Source organism: Meleagris gallopavo, chromosome 1 (genome assembly GCF_000146605.3).
Source record: "Meleagris gallopavo isolate NT-WF06-2002-E0010 breed Aviagen turkey brand Nicholas breeding stock chromosome 1, Turkey_5.1, whole genome shotgun sequence".
Taxonomy (NCBI): domain Eukaryota; kingdom Metazoa; phylum Chordata; class Aves; order Galliformes; family Phasianidae; genus Meleagris; species Meleagris gallopavo.
This window is the reverse complement of record NC_015011.2, coordinates 54,743,478-54,760,451: the sequence shown is the minus strand read 5'-3', so window position 1 is coordinate 54,760,451 and position 16,974 is coordinate 54,743,478. Positions and strand designations below refer to the sequence as shown.

At 41.2% G+C, this 16,974-nt stretch overlaps 1 protein-coding gene across 1 annotated transcript; it reads right to left on the bottom strand.

The window, feature by feature from the left end:
* Window positions 1-529: 529 nt before the first annotated feature.
* Window positions 530-16,971, bottom strand: LOC100547352 (protein mono-ADP-ribosyltransferase PARP12; the record flags this gene model as incomplete). Its single annotated transcript, XM_010713410.1, has 12 exons — window positions 530-2,875; window positions 3,652-3,800; window positions 4,465-4,595; window positions 5,770-5,848; window positions 7,200-7,296; window positions 8,489-8,609; window positions 10,771-10,966; window positions 12,235-12,358; window positions 13,522-13,617; window positions 15,003-15,297; window positions 16,209-16,347; window positions 16,910-16,971. Coding segments are annotated over 12 exons (1,764 nt in total), but the record flags the coding sequence as incomplete, so codon positions are not given.
* Window positions 16,972-16,974: the final 3 nt, after the last annotated feature.

Here is a 16,974-nt window from a genome sequence, read left to right as displayed (position 1 = left end):
GATGAGAAATGCAAGGGTGCTAGGCAGGAGCCAGGTAGATATGGCCTGCAAAGCCTACACCTGACTCCAGGTGAGCTCTCTTAAGTGATGAGGTGGGTTGGTCCTGGGAGGCTCCAGACCTGCCTGGGGCAGAGGCACAGCCCAAACTGTTTGCCATCTGTCTTGATGGTACAGACGTGCTACCAGGATAAGGAAACAATCTTCACAGCTTATCCTTCTCCTCATGCAGTATGGGAGTGATCAGGAGGTGGAGAAAGTGAAAGATGATGGCATTTTTCACGCTCAGTTTCTTTTGTCTTAAGTAGTAAAGAGAGATCCTTATCATTCAGAAAAGAGGCTTAATACCAATTTTTGTATAAAGTTTGAGTTTAGGGCAAATGACTCTGTTTCTAAATTCAATCCTGAAAGCTATAGGGGATTCCACTGTTTAGCAACAGCATCTTTAAGGAAGTTTCCAAGAAATCAGAAAGGTCTCCCAATGTGGTGCACTCAGAGAGTGGGGAAAAAGAAAAAACACATTACAAGAAAATCAGCAGTCAAGTACCTTTTAATTTATGATACATAGGAAACTTTCCACTAAAGTTTGAAGAGTGGAAAACATGGTAATTTTTTTCTCTTGGATGTTACTGGAGAAATAACAAATAGAAAAGTAACAAACCCAGCCACACACACACACACACACACACACACACACACACACAAATAAAAGTTCTAAAAATATTGTTTGTATCTGAATTAGCCATCAAAATTGTTATTAAAAATACCTCAACTTTTTGCATGTTTCCTGGCAAAAGGGTAAAACACAGTTTTTCAGTCAGATCAAGCATAGAACAATGGCTTTGGCTATGTCAGTTCACAGCTGGTTATGTTCAGATCAAGGAAGGCACACCATCAGCCTTCTTATTTGCCATGAACATACTGATAACATGTTTTGGCAGAAGTCTTACTTTGCACAAGTAGTTCAAGCTTTCATACATCAATTGCCTTTAATGAATGTATTACTTGCTGAGGCGTTTTACTACATATGTTTTACTACAAATCTTTCAAGAGAAAGAATACAGCCAATGTGCTTTTCCACATACTTCCTGGATTTAAACGTATGATTGAGGGTATTTTCATTTAGGTATTTTGCTGCTTGCTTTATGGTTTATATAAAAAGAGCTTCTGCACAGACTTGTTTGGCTAACCACGGCTCAGCTCCTAGCTCACAGTGCAGGTAGTACAAAGTATCCCAACACCCACCTGTCAATCAGGATTCAGATGAACTGGAAAGAAGTGCTTCTAGAGTAGAGGTAGAGAGAAGGTTTTTATGTCATATACAAACATGTCTTAAAGTTTTTCTAATCTGCAGCTAGCATGTAGTCTTTCAGAAGCATTAATGTAGCAATAAATGCAGGATGCCATATCTATGCATCAGCAGCTTTCACCCTAAGAAATGCCCAGTAGTTCAAGATTCTTTTTTATCTGCATGTACTGACTGCTCAGCGCTAATAACATATAACATCTTTTGCAGAGAGCAGTTAAATATTCAACTTAGTCTTGAGATTTTTAACAGCTTCAGCGCTGCACCTGAAGACTACTCACAGTTAAATGCTTTTCTCCAGCAAGTCCAGACACTTTGGTTACATAGGTAACTGGTAAGTCCCCTGCAACTAAATACATCTAATGCAAGATGATACTCATTCGTTCACAACAGTTACAACAGAATCACAAAGATACTATAAAGAAAGATTGTGCTGTTAAATAAGCAGTGCAAGATTGCATTTCACTCCCAAGCATAATATTCTAGAATGAGGTGAGTCGCTTTCTCTCTCCTCACTCTGTGTATGTCAGCACTCTCTCATTTGTAGGCACAGCAGAAGTCATTAAAAATTTGTGCTCTCACAAACTTAAAGTACAGTAGTTATTGGTAAAAACTCAATTGTTTAAGTACTACACCTCAAAGCAACCCTTGTTCTGGTTCATTACTTTGTTACTTTTTTAAATGAGAAAATCAATAAGCCAGAGTAAGTCCCTGCTCCTTCTCAACAAAGGTTTAATTTTTGCAGCTATGTTAGTAAAGATTAAGTATGGTCAGAAAAACAGTGCTGCTAATAATTTAGGCAATGACTTGAGTACAAAAGAAAGATTGTACAGTCTCATTTGCAAACACCTTAATGTCTACTGTTAAGAAAGCAAGTTTTATCAAATTCTGAGTCAAAAAATAAAAAGGTAGAAAGGGGGCAGCATCTTACCAGTGAACACCGGTAAGGATCTATCCCGAAACAGCTGTAATAGAATGTTATTTAAACATGGCAGTTACAGCCAATTTTCATGTTACAAGCATCAGTTAATCCATCTAGTAAGCGCACAGAAAGCTCAGAACACTGTGGTACAGGAAAAGCTGACACCTGCTAAAACAATAGGAGACAGAGGATTTTAATTCTAAAGTATCCTTTGTGTCTTTTTACTCCTTGACTTCCACAGCACAGAAAGTATAGAATAAATGTCTGAATGCTCATCTACTCAACTATATGACGTCTAGAAATCACTTTCCTCGGTTACGTCAAGACAAATATAATGTTTATTTGAGCTACACATAGTGATGACCTGTTTTGCTGCTACAGCATTCTTGCACATGCCTGGTCCAAGTATTCTATGAGATACTCTGGATAAACCTGCTGTTTCTCAAAGATGACAAAGATAGAAGGGTTTGAAGAGCTATTCACACAGCTGTCGTAGAAGTTCTGGTTGTCCTTCAGGGGAGGACGAACATAATTCGACCTACCAACAGTGAACTCCCCCACCAACACTCGTGCCAGAAACATGGTCTTGCTGCATGAACCTTCCCTGCAGTAGGCGTCAGAATATGATGCATCCCTTGCAAAATAGCTTCCTGCAGAAAAGACATCAAGACAGAGTTGATAAAACACTAAAATTACAGAGATGGAAAGAATGCAGTGTAAAAGCAAACGCACAACAAAAAGCTATGAAGCAGTTCCCGGATTACCTTTCATTACCTATCATTCTTAGTGAAAATGACCACTATGTATTACCTACCCTTCTATTTTTGATAGTATACATGTTAAAAAAGCCAAACAGGTGATATTCTAAATGTTACTGCTTTTGTCAAAGGCGTCCCTTCTGACTTCAGACTTCCATCCTCCCCCCTGTCACACAGGTTCCTCTCTTGACACAGGCTACTAATCCTCACTGAAACAACTTTTGAGAGTATTTTGAAAGTACTTTCTGAGTATTTAGCTGGGTGAGTGGACAGTCAGCCACTTTCTTGACTTGTTCTCTTGATTTGTTGATTCTTTCTTGTATTCAGGATGGTGGGTATAATTTCCTAGTGAAGCAATAAGCCTGTAACCAGGATGGTAGTTATGTTCCCAGCAAAACAAACAAGCAAAAAAAACAACCACGTAGTTCCATGCTGCCTACTATAGGAGCTGGAAGAAATTGGAATAGAAGTAGGTGTGAACAAAATGGAGCAGAGAGGCCAAGGCCCTCCATCATGCCTTAGCTCCAAACAATCATTGTGAAAGTCAGCAGTACTATCCACAACCAGCCTGAATGGCCAAGCATCCTCCTTCTAGTTTTACACATCTGCAGTGACTACTGCATATTTTTTTAGCAAGCCTAAAGTTAACGGAAGAGCTGAAAAACAACCTTTGCCATAGACTGTCCCATTGAGGCCACAGATCCTCCAGTCAAAATTTTGATGACAGATGGCATCAATGTGTTTCTTACTGGTTCCATGAAATAAGAAACGTTCGTCTGTCTTTCCACCATTGCTCTTCTGCATTTGATCCTTCTGCCTATAATGAGAAGCAGCATCATTGTAGTTCCACAGTGGCTAGCTAGGTTCCAGCTGTACTAGCACTCAAAGACAAACTCTGAAGATCTTTACATTAAGATCTAAGCTTTGAGCAAACAAGATATTGTGTTTTCCAGTTGGGTACAGACATGCTTTCATTGTATACAAATGATTCCAGATATTTAATAACTAAAAATGTTTTGTTCCATTCACTATTTGGTAGGTGTGGAGGAACTGCCATCAGTTTTTTGCTAAACACGAGAATTCATGGTAAGGCTTTCCTTCAGTGAGTCTTTCTTTCAATTCTGAAAGCTGTTTCAGTTTTGACCAGCTAGAAACCAGTGTTTCTGGCAGATGGGGCTGCTGTCCAGCTTCAAGGCTTCAGTAAAAAGCAGGTGCTCTAGACTCAAGTCTGGCAGACATCAGAACCATTCACTCCCAGAGCTCATCTGAATATTCTAAGCTCTAATTCTTGAATGAATTCTGGTTTTGCTGGTATCTCTTTATTGACACTGTTGATTCTGAATACATATTTCCATGGGGAAGTGGACACAGATTCTGAAATGCAGCTGCATTTTAGGAATGCACAGCTATCTGTAGCATACAACTAACTGCAGAGACAACAAACTTCATGCATGCACACCAGAGCAGTATTTTACACGTACCATTGATACAATTCCCAGAGAGACGGGTTCTGAATTCTACAAATCCTTTTAATCTGTGTCTTTGGCATTGTGCGTTGAAAGTCCCCCTTGACTTTGTTGTATTCTTCAGAAGAACTGTCAAGATCAATCAGCTGTATGGGAAGAAATTGAAACACTGCTCTCATCTTTTAAAATGCCACTCTAAATAGAGTTAGACCGCTCAAACCTTTAAAGTCTTTTCTGTGAAAAAGAGAGATGAGTGGCAAAAATACTCTTGGAAAAAAGGCAGATTAGAGATCCCTACTGTATAAAAGTGAACTCACCTAGGGAACAGGAATTCCTGGGGGTTAAAATACCCAGCTTGCTTGCCCAAAGGATGTTAATGAGCAGCACGGTTTTTTGCAAACAACCCCTTTTACTGTTTAGGATACATGCATCTGCATCTGTTGAACAGTACCTGAGTACTCAGAAGTAATCAGTACCTAGAATCATAGAATCATTAAGGTTGGAAAAGACCTCTGAGACTATCTAGTCCGCCCATTTCCTACCACCAGTACTGCCCCTAAACCAAGTCCCTAAAAAATAAATAAAAACAGAAAATTTATGTTGCAGCAGATCAACGGCCATGCACCGTAAGTCTTTTTTGTTTGTACTTCCCTACAGCCAATGAACACAAACTACACTGCCTGTCTTACATTTTACAGATTGACCTTTTTCAAGCTTCTCAACAGGCTTTTTCTATAGGTATAATTACTATCTTTGACTGAGATGGTGGTGGAGGAAGGCAGAGAGTCAGCAAAGGTAAACCATGCGGTTATTAGCTGGGTGTGTTAGAGAGGTACAAAAGTTCACTTCACTGTTGCAATGCTATCACCCTCATGCCAACCTGAACTATGCTGATTTCAGTGGTGCTCCACAGATGCACAGCTGTCTACTTATACAAACCTCAGGGCCTGGTTACCCTAAAGTTTAGTGACATGATTTATCTCTGATGACTCAGGACATGTTGGATTTCTTTAAAACTAAGCACCTTGGGCATTAGTAATAGTCTTGCTAATACTGTAATCTGCCTTCAGGCAAATTTGCCAAGGACTGGAATAAATACGTGGCTGTGAAAGTCAATGTTACCATAGTTATACTATCACTATTTGTTAGTTTTGACCTGGTTCCAGTTTCACCTCTTGGTCTGCCCAGTGTGACATCAGACTCAAACTGAGAAATCCCTCTGCATTACGTTACTTTCAATTACTCATCAACAAAGGCACTGGATTTAACAAGCCTGCATGCAAGAACACTGATGGAAAAATGAAACAAAAAGCTCCAAACCTTGAATCCCAGCTCAGGCAGAGCAGATTTGTCCCAGTGAGAGGGAATCCTCTTAAATTCTTCTGTATTCTTAAAGCCCCTGTATAGTACAAGACAGTATGAAAAGGCAATTAAAACAAATCCTTACATTTTATGTACATATGTGTCATGGTTTGGCCTAATTTCTGTGGTTAGGAAGTGTAGGTGCTCACAGATCTGTGCCCTGGGAAAGGAGGGGGAGAAATGGAAAATGTAGGGAGATGGGCCTGGATGAGAAAAAACAGTGGCAGCAAGCTAAAGGGGAAAAAAAAAAAAACAACAATTTAGTTTCCTAAGTATAGTAGCAGAATATGAGATAATACAATACGATTGAAATTGAAGCTAGTAAATCAAATAAAATGCAAAAAAAGAGAGTTTCCAAAACCAAAGTCCTTACTCTAATGCTGTTGGTGAAGCAGCCAGGGAGTAAAGAGGGGGAAGTCTTGCAACTTCCATTTTAGCTTTCCCTCCAAACAGAAATGGAAAAATGAAATCTTCTGGGAGTTGTAGTTTGTTCTTCTCTTCTGAGACCGGAAATATCAGCAATGCACAGAACTGCAGCATTAACTTTTCAACTCTCAATGCACTCCATGACGTTATGATGTGGAATACCAACAAAATACCATCAAACCATAACAATATGATAGTAAGTGTTTTGGCAAGATAAGGGAGAAAATAGGCAACTTAAGATACTTAAGAAACATTTCAGAGTTGGCTTTTCAGTTCAGTAGATGAAAATATTTTTCCACATTGTTATGTCAAGACTTATGGCAGGAGGCAAGATGCCAAATGAGCAAAGAATTTTGACATACACTGAACTAAACATGAAACTAGTTTTCTTAGTTGTAAAGAGTTGAATGCGCACAAAAAAGCCTCACTACATATGAACACATGCTTTGCAGTATAAAAATGCATCCACTACATCAGAAACAAAACTGATACAGCCCTCTCTTTCTTCCACCACCATTTCAGTTAGTTAAAGTCTTTAGCTGCTGCTCCTTCTTGTGGTGTTTAAATCAGTGCCCTGGAAGGGAATGCATTAAAAAAGCTGGTTGTTACATGGAATTATATAAAACTTTTCCCTTTTCAGACTTCCACCTTTTGATCCACTTGTGCCCTGCTCCCTGCTATAAGCAGCTCCATACAACGCTGCCATATGTTGAACTGTCTTCTACACTTGCACACTTTCTGTGGGGAAGTCCAAAATTCCTTCACCTCTAAGGCTCCCATGTTGCCTGGCCTCAGCTTTTCCGAGCTGGAACACTTTGTTGCAACAAAGGTATTCTCAAATTCTTCAGAATTGTTTTAACAGATCTCTTTCACCTTATTAATACTTTTCTTCAAGACTATGCACTAAACACTATTCCCAATACACTATACCCATCATCTCAGAACAAGCAGTTGCAGTTTACCTTTTTCTTATCTTTTCGACTTCTGACTGAGACACAAATTTAGGTCTTCTGCAAACCTTTCTCTCTGTTCTATAGCGAAGATTTTTCTGAGTCATGGCTGAGGAAGAGAAAGAAAACAAACAGAATGTTTTGTTTTAACCTGGCAACTAAGTACCACGCAGCCATTCATGCACTCCTGAGTGGGATGGGGGAGAGAATTAAAAAAAAAAAGAAAAAAGTGAAAGACCTTGTAGGTTGAGATAAAGACAGTTTAATAAGAAAGGGAAGGAAACAAGAATAAAAGCAAGTGATGTACAACACCAGTATTCACCACCCACCCACGCTCAGCAATTCCCCAAGCAACAGTAGCCCCTCCTGGCCAACTCCCCCTAGTGTATTGTTTCACATGAACACCCTATGATACGGATTATTCCTTTGGCCAGTTTGGGTCAGCTATTCTTGCTGTGTTCCCTTCCACATTCCTTGTGCACCCCCAGCTCCCTGCTGGTAGGATAGCACAAGACTTGACTCAGTTTAAGCACTGCTCTGCACACAAAGAAGGATTCCAGTTTCAATTTCGCTCTTAGCTTTGTAAGGACCAATAGGCTCTGACAGCTATGGAAATTATGCCTTCATTATTCTATAAGCCACTCATAAACAAAAAGGCTCTCTCTGAAACAAACAAACAAAAATCTTCTTTTGATCCATGGATTGTATCCCCTCCTCCTCAATATGCAATCAAGACACTGTTTTCCTTCATGTGTTTATAGATTTCAAACTCTATAACTGACAGCTGTAACAGGCCATTCATTTTTATTGACCACCACCAGAGACAAACCACAGTAAAATGAACCTTAGAGCTATTCTGGGTCTTGGATCATCATGTAACTGCTATCACATCATCCTTGCAAATAAAAAGCAGTAGCAGCCAACAAAATTGAGGCCTCACCTTCAGAAAAAAGAGTGAATGAGAGCATATCACTTTTACCAGAAGCTTCCCGGCTTTAGTTCTGGTACTAGTATGAAGGGCAACGTTAGTCTTTCACTTGCTGGCACGCATTTTTAAACCTAGCACAAGAAATCCTTAAAAATGAAAGGTTTGAAGGAATAAGAAAGCCACTCTGCTGTATTAGCAGCTCTTATGAGAGTTATGAGAACTCTGACAGGAGCTCTCTCTTTATGTACAACTGAATGTCAAAGTTATGAAAGGCAAACTTGATCTCTTGCATGAACATAGTTTAAGACAATAAATGACCTGGAAGAGAGGAAAAGAGAGGGAAATAAAGATTAAAAAACAAAACAGGACATACCTCCAAAATCCAGTTCATATTCGTGTACTCCTGCCTTGAAGTTCAGCTTTGTAGAACTTCCCGCAGTGTAAGCTTTCTCCAGGTCATCACTGCTTACAGTGGCAGCTGCATGATCACTATCCTGTCAGGCCAAAACCAGAAGAAAAAGAAAGATTCACCTGGTCTGTTACATACTAACAAGTTCAAAAATCAACAAGTATTATAAAGTGGCTGCAGGCTGTACCAAACTTTATGCATAGAATCATAGAATCCTTAGAGTTGAAGGGGATGCTTAAAGGTCATCTTGTTTAACGCCCCTGCAATGAGCAGGAACATCTGCAGTGAGATCAGGTTGCCCAGGGCCTGATTCAGCCTCACCTTCAAAGTCTCCAGGGATGGGGCATCAACCACATCTCTGATCAACTTATTCCAGTGCCTCAACACACTTATTGTAAAAGACTTTTTCCTTATATCCAACTTAAATCTACCCTCCTTGAGCTTAAAGCCATTTCCCCTTGTTCTCTCACCACACACCCTAAAGAGTCTGTCCCCTTCTTTCTTGTAGCTCCCATTTAGACAATGAAAAGCTGCTGTTAGGTCACCTCATAGCCTTCTCTTCTCCAGGCCAAAAAGCCCCAGCTCTCTCAGCCCGTCCTCATAGGAGAGGTATTTCATCCCTGGGACCATTTGTGGCCCTCCTCCGGATGCACTCCAACAGGTCCATGTCTCTCCTGTACTGAGGACTCCACATTTGGACACAGCACTCCAGATGAAGCCTCACCAGCACAGAGCAGAGGGGCAGAATCATCTCTCTCACCCTGCTGGCCACACTTCTTTTGATGCACCCCAGGAAACCACTGGTTTTCAGGGCTGCGAGGGCACATTGCTAGCTTATGTCTAGCATCCCATCCATCAGTACCCCCAAGTCTTTTTTGGAAAGTCTACTCTCAATCAAGCAAACTTGCTGAGGGTGCACTCAATCCCACTGTTTGGAGGTGGGATGACAGTGATGAAGATATTAAAGAGTATCAATCCCAGCACTAACCCCTGGGGGACACCACTTGTCACTGATTTCCATCCAGACACTGAGCCATTGACAATCACTCCCTGGGCTTGATCCTGCAGCCAGTTCTTTGTCCATCAAACAGCCCACCCATCAAATCCATATCTTTACAATTTGGAGAGAAAGATGTTGAGTAGTGCATCAAAGACCTTGCTGAAGTTGAGATAGACAACGTTAGTGGCTCATCCTTTGTCCACTGATGCAGTGACACCATCACAGAAGGCCAGTAGGTTGGTCAAGCAGGATTTGCCCTTGGTAAAGCTATGTTTATTCTCCCATATCACCTCCATGCCTTCCATATCCCTTATCATAGCTTCCATGAGGATCTCCTCCATGATCTTCCCTGGCACAGAGATGAGATTGACAGGTTGGTGGTTCCCAGGGTCATCCTTTTTACTCTCTTTAAAAATGGGCACAACATTGCCTTTATTCCAGTCACCAGGGACTTCATCTGATTGGCATGACTTTTCAAATATCATAGAGAGTGGCTTGGCAAATACATCAGCCAATTCTCTCAGAACTCTGGAATGCATCTCATTGTGACCCATAGACTTGTGGATGTTCAGGTTCCTTGGGCAGTCATAAACCTGATTTTCACTTACAGTGGGAGAGACATTGCTTTCCCAATCCCCTCTTATCAAACCAAACATTTGAGGGCTGTATGATGAGCAGTTATCAGAGAAGACAAAGAAGTTAAGTACCTCACCCTCCTCCTTGTCTATTATTACCAGCCTGCCTGTGCCACTTCCTGAGGCGGATGCACGATAGTAGCTCAGACAAAAACAATGTATTACTCAGCTGAAAAGCAGAGAAACTGCCCCAAAGTAAAAGCAAGGAGCGTTACAAAGATTGAAGTTACACAGTGCAGAGTTTGCAGGGAACACTGTCACTGAGACTGCACATTCATCAGTCAGACCTTAACAAAGACAAACAGAATGCTACTGGAATCTCAGAAAAGGAAGTTTTAGTTAGGAGCAATGACAAGAATGTATGTTATGTGACCCTATCTGACATGACTCACTGAAGATCTATCTGTCAATAGCGACTGTGACTCAGCAGTGACTCATCCCATCTAAACTAGTCTTATTTGCAGGAAAAATCTCATTGTACCTTTAAAGCCCATCTGTGAGGTGTCTGGAGGGAGAGAGGGGTGACAAAAGAGAGGACAGAAACAAACACTTCCCAGTAATTCTGCACTCTTAGCACAAAGTTGACATTCTCACCACTTCTCCACACTTACTTTTTTTCCATACTCCCGCCACACGCCATATTCATCTTCCCAGTACCAGATCCATTCCGTTGTAAGAATGAAGTGAGGTGGTTTGGTCACAGAGGAGGCTGTGGAAAGACGTCTGACCTTTTTTAATCCAGACTGCATATCCACAAAAGAGATGTATGAGAAGATAAAGCCCAATTTAGAAATAGGTCTAGCAGATCTATTAAAAAGAAAGAAAAGAAAAAAAAAAAACAAAAACTTTGTGAACTTTTACATATAGATTCCGAAGCTCACCGCAAATCCGCAAATTAATTCAGCATCACTCAAGACCAGAACACAAATCTGTAGTTTCCACAATAATCTCAGTTCTGTCTTGTGTTTGTACACATTTTATACCTTCAGGTACCCAGGGTATTCTAGTGCTTCCACAGCATGGGATGGGGCAGAGGGGGAGGATAGAAAATTCCATGCCACCTCCACATCTTCCATATAAAAAAGTAAAAGAGAAGATTGCTTCTAACCATGGGACCAAACTGTGTATTGACAAGCTCTAACCAAAGACAGTTTCTCAAAAGTACATATGATACAATCGTACATCTGTGGTTTTCCACTCAGGATTATCCTAAGACTTCCTACGGTAGCAGCAGTAGGAACTAGTTATGCAGTTTTTTGGAGTGAGAAATACTACAGTCTATGACTCAGACCAATAAAATCATGATGGCAGAGCATCCCTGGCCAGCAGACAACTGCAGAGTTGTTCGCTCACTCCCCATCTCTGCCCCTACAAGGCAGAAGGGAGAAAATAGGAAGAGCAAAAGCAAGCAAACTGGGGGGTCAAGGTAAAGACAGCTTATGAAGTAAAGGCAAGAGGGAGAGCAAATAATTTAAAAATCAAATCAAGACAAAATGTTCAACACCTCCCATGGGCAGACCATGCTCAGTGAGTTTCTGAATAGCAGACATCTTAGAAGCCAAAAATTCAAACTCTCTTCTCCTAGCTGAGATTTTATTGCTGAGCATGACATTCTGTGGCATGGAATATCCCTTCAGCCAGTTCAGGCCATATCTCCCAGTTTCCTGCCCACCCTCAGCTATCCATCTGTGGGGGGGAATGGGATCAAGTGGGGAAACAAAGAGAAAACCTTGACTCTTTGCAATCACTGTTCAGCAGCTGCTACAGTACTGGCCTGTTATCAACAGTGTTTTAGTTACAAAGCCAAAACACAGCCCTGTATGAGTTGCTAAAAAGAAATTTTTAACTCCATCCCAGCCAGCTCAAGTGTGGTAGCACAATGGTCTTATACAGACTGAAGCACGCATAAATCACAATGGGTCAGACCTCAAGCAACAGCATTTGAACAAAGCGAGGTCAGCAGAACACCAAATGCAATAAAATTGCAGCAATTTATAGCCACTGAGGGTCTGGTCCATTATTGCACGTCCAGAGGGCAAACTCCAAACATTATTAAATCTTTTAAGCATTTATACCTGACGTTATTGGGGTCACAATATTCTTTTTCTAGTTCTTCCATATTCTCCAAGTCCTTCCAGGTATTACCATCAGAGATCTGCCATCTATACGGCAAGTGAAAATGAGTTCTGATGCACTTGTCTATAAAAGTGGGGGGAAGAAAGAGATGCATTATTTTTACCGTCTGTGAGGATGACTCCAACATTTCAGGCACATGCACCTAGCTAGCGAAAGTATCAAATGCATAGCTATGGAAAGGGTTCAGCTATGGAATCATTGCAAGCAGTAGTTCTGAATTTTTCAGCATGGTCAAGCAACACTTAATTTCTGAGCTCAGGCAAAAGCTCAGTTTCTGCATGCAGTAGATTTTCTTTGTCCATCACAATTGTTAACAAGCTCAGCTGTAAAGGACTGAGCTGTGCCCTTAATTTCAAAGGCAAAAATTTACAATAACTGAGACCACAGGATCATGTAACTCTATTATTTCAAATGTAGTTTAATGTAGCACAGACCAAATATGTAAGATTATATGTCACCACTTAGTCCCGTGGTGGTAGTGATGAAGAAAATAATGCTCAATTTTAGGATAGGAGATGGCTGAATAAGTCAAAAGCCTTAAGGGTCCAGTTTCTTGTCCACTAGCGAATAGAACAGTGGTTGCAGTATCCCAGATATCACAGGTGTCACTCAGAAATCATTCCAAGAGTCAGAACGCAGCCATTCCTCAATAGCAACAAAGAGCCAGTCACCAGTACACTTGTGAACAAATTCCAGAATAGCTTTCACTGTAGAGAAGTTGGCAACATAACAACACAAAGTCAAGAAGACACTTCATATGAGAAGATGTGCAATACCTCACAGAGGTACCACGGGTCAAAAACACCAAGAAGGAAAAAGATGACAAAAGGACATCCCAACAAAAGCGGTATTTTTCCTGGACAGGTCAGAATGTTTTCAAAGGGATACAGAGCTCACACAGATGAAACGGAAGAATGCTAGAAGAAATGAGGAAGAAAACAGATTTCGTAATAACTTCTGCAATTATTTACAAACAGGAAGGAGCCCTATCATTCAGCAGTCCCCAGCTGAACCCAGCTGAAGCAGCCAATCTCAAACATTGGCTAATACTAGACATTTCAAAGTAAAATTAAACAACTTCTCTGTGTGTTAAACTTTCATACCAGCATTCAATATTGCAACGCAATTTAACTACAGGTAAGCATAAGCTTCCCTTTCCTGTGAAGGATTTCTATCACTTTCTCAAAAAATAAAAACAGACTGAGCTTGCTACAGTCACAACCTACCTTCAAAGACACAACTTGTGTAAAGATGATACAAGCATATCTGTTCCACTTCATTACTGATAGACGTAGACTCCTGGCTAGAGCTGTGTTTTCTCTCTAGAGAGGGGAGATTATAAACCTTATTAGTACTTTGGTTTCAACAAGTTCTCTTAGAAGTGTAGCTATGAGAAAATGCCTAGAAACAGAGGGTTTATTTACAAGAGCTGCTCTGTAATTAACGCCTCCTATTTTAGGATGTTGGCCCATTACATCAGAGGCAGATGTTGGTGACATGACAATAGAGGCTAAACCTTCCCATCAATATTCCATTATATTTTGTTGCATGCAACAGATGGCAGCAGAGGGGCACTCTGTCACAATGGTGTCTGACATGGCAGTATGTATGAAGCAAAGGTGTGCCACTGAAAAAATGGTACACTCTACATTCATCGATGCTTGCTGAACATTTCTGGAGACCAAACAGTGGACGTGAGCACAGTGAGGTGGTGGGTTGTGCATTTCAGCAGTGGTAACAGGTCACGCAGATTTTCATGAGCGTGACATGCAGGCTCTTGTTCATTACTGGTGAAAATACGCAGCTACTGGTGGTGACTATGCTGAAAGACTGAGTTCTGCAGCTGAGAGTTTGCTCTATCAAATAGCTTTATTGTGCTCTTTGTTGGAACTTTCATGGAAATAAATAGGAGGCATCGCTTTCAGAGCAATACACATACATCTGTGCTCATCTTTGGAAAGACACTTAAGTCTCTGGTAGCCTTGTATGCACTAAAGTCCTACTCCTTTATCCTATAGTTGCTAAATATAACTCAGAACCAGTTTCAAGCTGTCACCACAAAACAAGAATAGAATCCAAAGCCTCTTCATTTCTAGATAGATCTGAGTTATCTGTGCATACTACATAGTTGTTCAACAAAGGCAGCTATAAATGTCAAGTTTCAAAATTTGATACTTCTGTAAAACAAAACAAATGCAGGGTAAATAGGATACACATGCCTGCATTTTCCATTCTGCTATCCTTTAGCTTTCCTGCTAAATTATACTAAGTGACAATTCTAAGTAACTTCAAAATAAAATAAACTGTGTCTCTGAGAAGCAACTAGGATATGACTGTCAGTGAATTCTTGTGCTAGATGATGGCTACTTAAGAGAGAAAAAAAAAAAGGAGAAAATAAAGTAGTTTATAAAGAGTTCCCTATCCTTTGTTTATGTGTTTTCATAAAGAGAAATCACAGATCCCCCTATCTCCAATTTCCATTATGCTTTTCTAACTCCAAATGTAAGGATTTTTATAAAAACCAACAACTTTATCAATTAGACACCCCTAATGCCTTGAAATCTACTTTGCTTCAATTTGAGACATGTCTCTGCCAGTGACACATCACGACATGACATTTGATTTTTTCTTTTTCAGCAGCATCTGTGTGACTATAGTGACTACAGTGATCTTCTGATGTTCTCAAAAGACATCACGATCTATTTACCTTTGCATGGTGAAGGCTTGTTATCTTCTGTGTCATGCTTGCTTCCCTTGCTATTTTGTATGGCATACATATTTCTGTAAATGGAGGGCAGTTTCTGAATAACATCTGAACTCATTCCCTGTCTCTCCAGTTTCTCATAGCATTCAGGCTTTGAGAAGTCATGGGATCGCTTGCAGCTGCTGCCAAATCGGCACTGTCCCCGCAAGAAGTACTGGCAAACATGCAGTTTGGTGCAGAGCTTTTTAAAGGTACAAGATCCATAAGGTCCATCCCCTTTGTTGTAATACAGGCAGACCTTGGGTAGAGGGAATAAATAAACAAATAAATAAAGTTTAAAGATTCAAGTAGAATATGCTCATACAGACTGTTTGAATTCAAGCTCCATTTTTAAATTTGCATTTAGAAGATGTACAGGTTTTTTCTTCTCATTGTCACTTATTGTCTAGAAAGATCTTGCAGCAGACAACAATCATGTCAGAGACATTCTCAAGCAAATGGTATTTTGCTCTCTCACACTGTGGATTTTATTGTGTTGCTACCATAACTCTTTGGTTTTCTAGTTTCAATAGCAGATTTCCTCAATGTGAATTTGATGGTAAGAAGAACTAAGTCCGGCTGGCAGAGAGTTAATTTTCTTCACAGCAGCCCATATGCTGCTGTGTTTTGGATATGAAGCCAAAATGCTGATAACGGCCAAAGCTTTATCTTCCCTCCACAGATTGGAGTGGGCAAGATTGCAGAAAGGACAAAGCTGAGCTAAGCTGGCCAAAAGGACAGTCCATACCATATTAACAAAACGCTCAGCAATAAGATCTGAGGGGCTGGGGGATGTCCTCTTATAAGTTAGACAATGCTTAAAGACTGGCGGGGCATAGATCTGCTTGTGAGTTGGTGGTGGTGAATCTGCAACACTTCATTTCTTCCTCTTTCTCCACCACTTATTAAACTTTTTATCTTAACCCTTTATTTCTTCCGATTTTCTCCCAGCCATCCCGCTGGGGCATGGGAGTGAGCAAATAGCAGTGCGTGAGCTGCCAGTCAGGGTCAACCTACCCTACATAGGAGAACAAAGGTTGCAGATTTCACGCATTAGATTTGGATTATGGTAACCAAATTGTTACCCAATACACCTTCAGTTAACAACACACTTCTTTCACTTTGTGATGGTCACTCGGAAGGGACAAAGAACAGTCACACAGTGCTCACCTCTGGTAAGAGGGTAGGGTCATTTTGAAGCAGAAGCTGGCGGAGTTCATCAGTGCTAAAAGTGCTGTTGAGTCCATGCTGTATGAGAACAGTGTGGTTGTGGGGAGAGTAGAAGTCGTGAACAAACTTGCATTCCTTCCTACAAAGCAAGATGAAGCTAATGTATCAGCATAATTTGGAACCCTGCTTGTATTAAGTGAAATAATTTTAACAGCACACCAACTTAGCTAGTTTTAGAAAAATCCGCAGTACTACTTTGTACTGCAATTACGTGACTGCTCTGCCTTGCTACTTCAGATTTACTGCCCTCAAAGCATTACCGCAGCCCAGCAGCATTAGTACATCCGACTCGCAGCTCAACCTATGCACGAGACAGCAGCAAAAAGGCAGAAAATGCCCTCAGCCACACGAACCACCACAGCCTGACGTGTAGAGGGGCAGGCCAGGGAACTGCGGGGAAGTGACGGTGAGGCGGAAAGGAAGCGGCGGTACCAAAACAGGTCTCTCACAACTCTCCTGCCTCTCTGCCTCGAAGACAGGAGAAGAACCGAGTCCTGAAAGTACCTTCGCCACACGGAAATGGAAGGAACGCAGAGGAGGGCACAGCCGGCGCAAGGCCGAGGCCCGAGGAAGGGCTCCCCTCGCCCCCATCTGTTCCGGGCCCGAACGCCCGCGCTTCCCCCGCGGGTCCTCGCCCTCACCTAGCCTGCTGGTTGCGACAGACGCCCTTCAGGTGGTACTTGCAGAGGTGCAGCCGCCCGCAGCC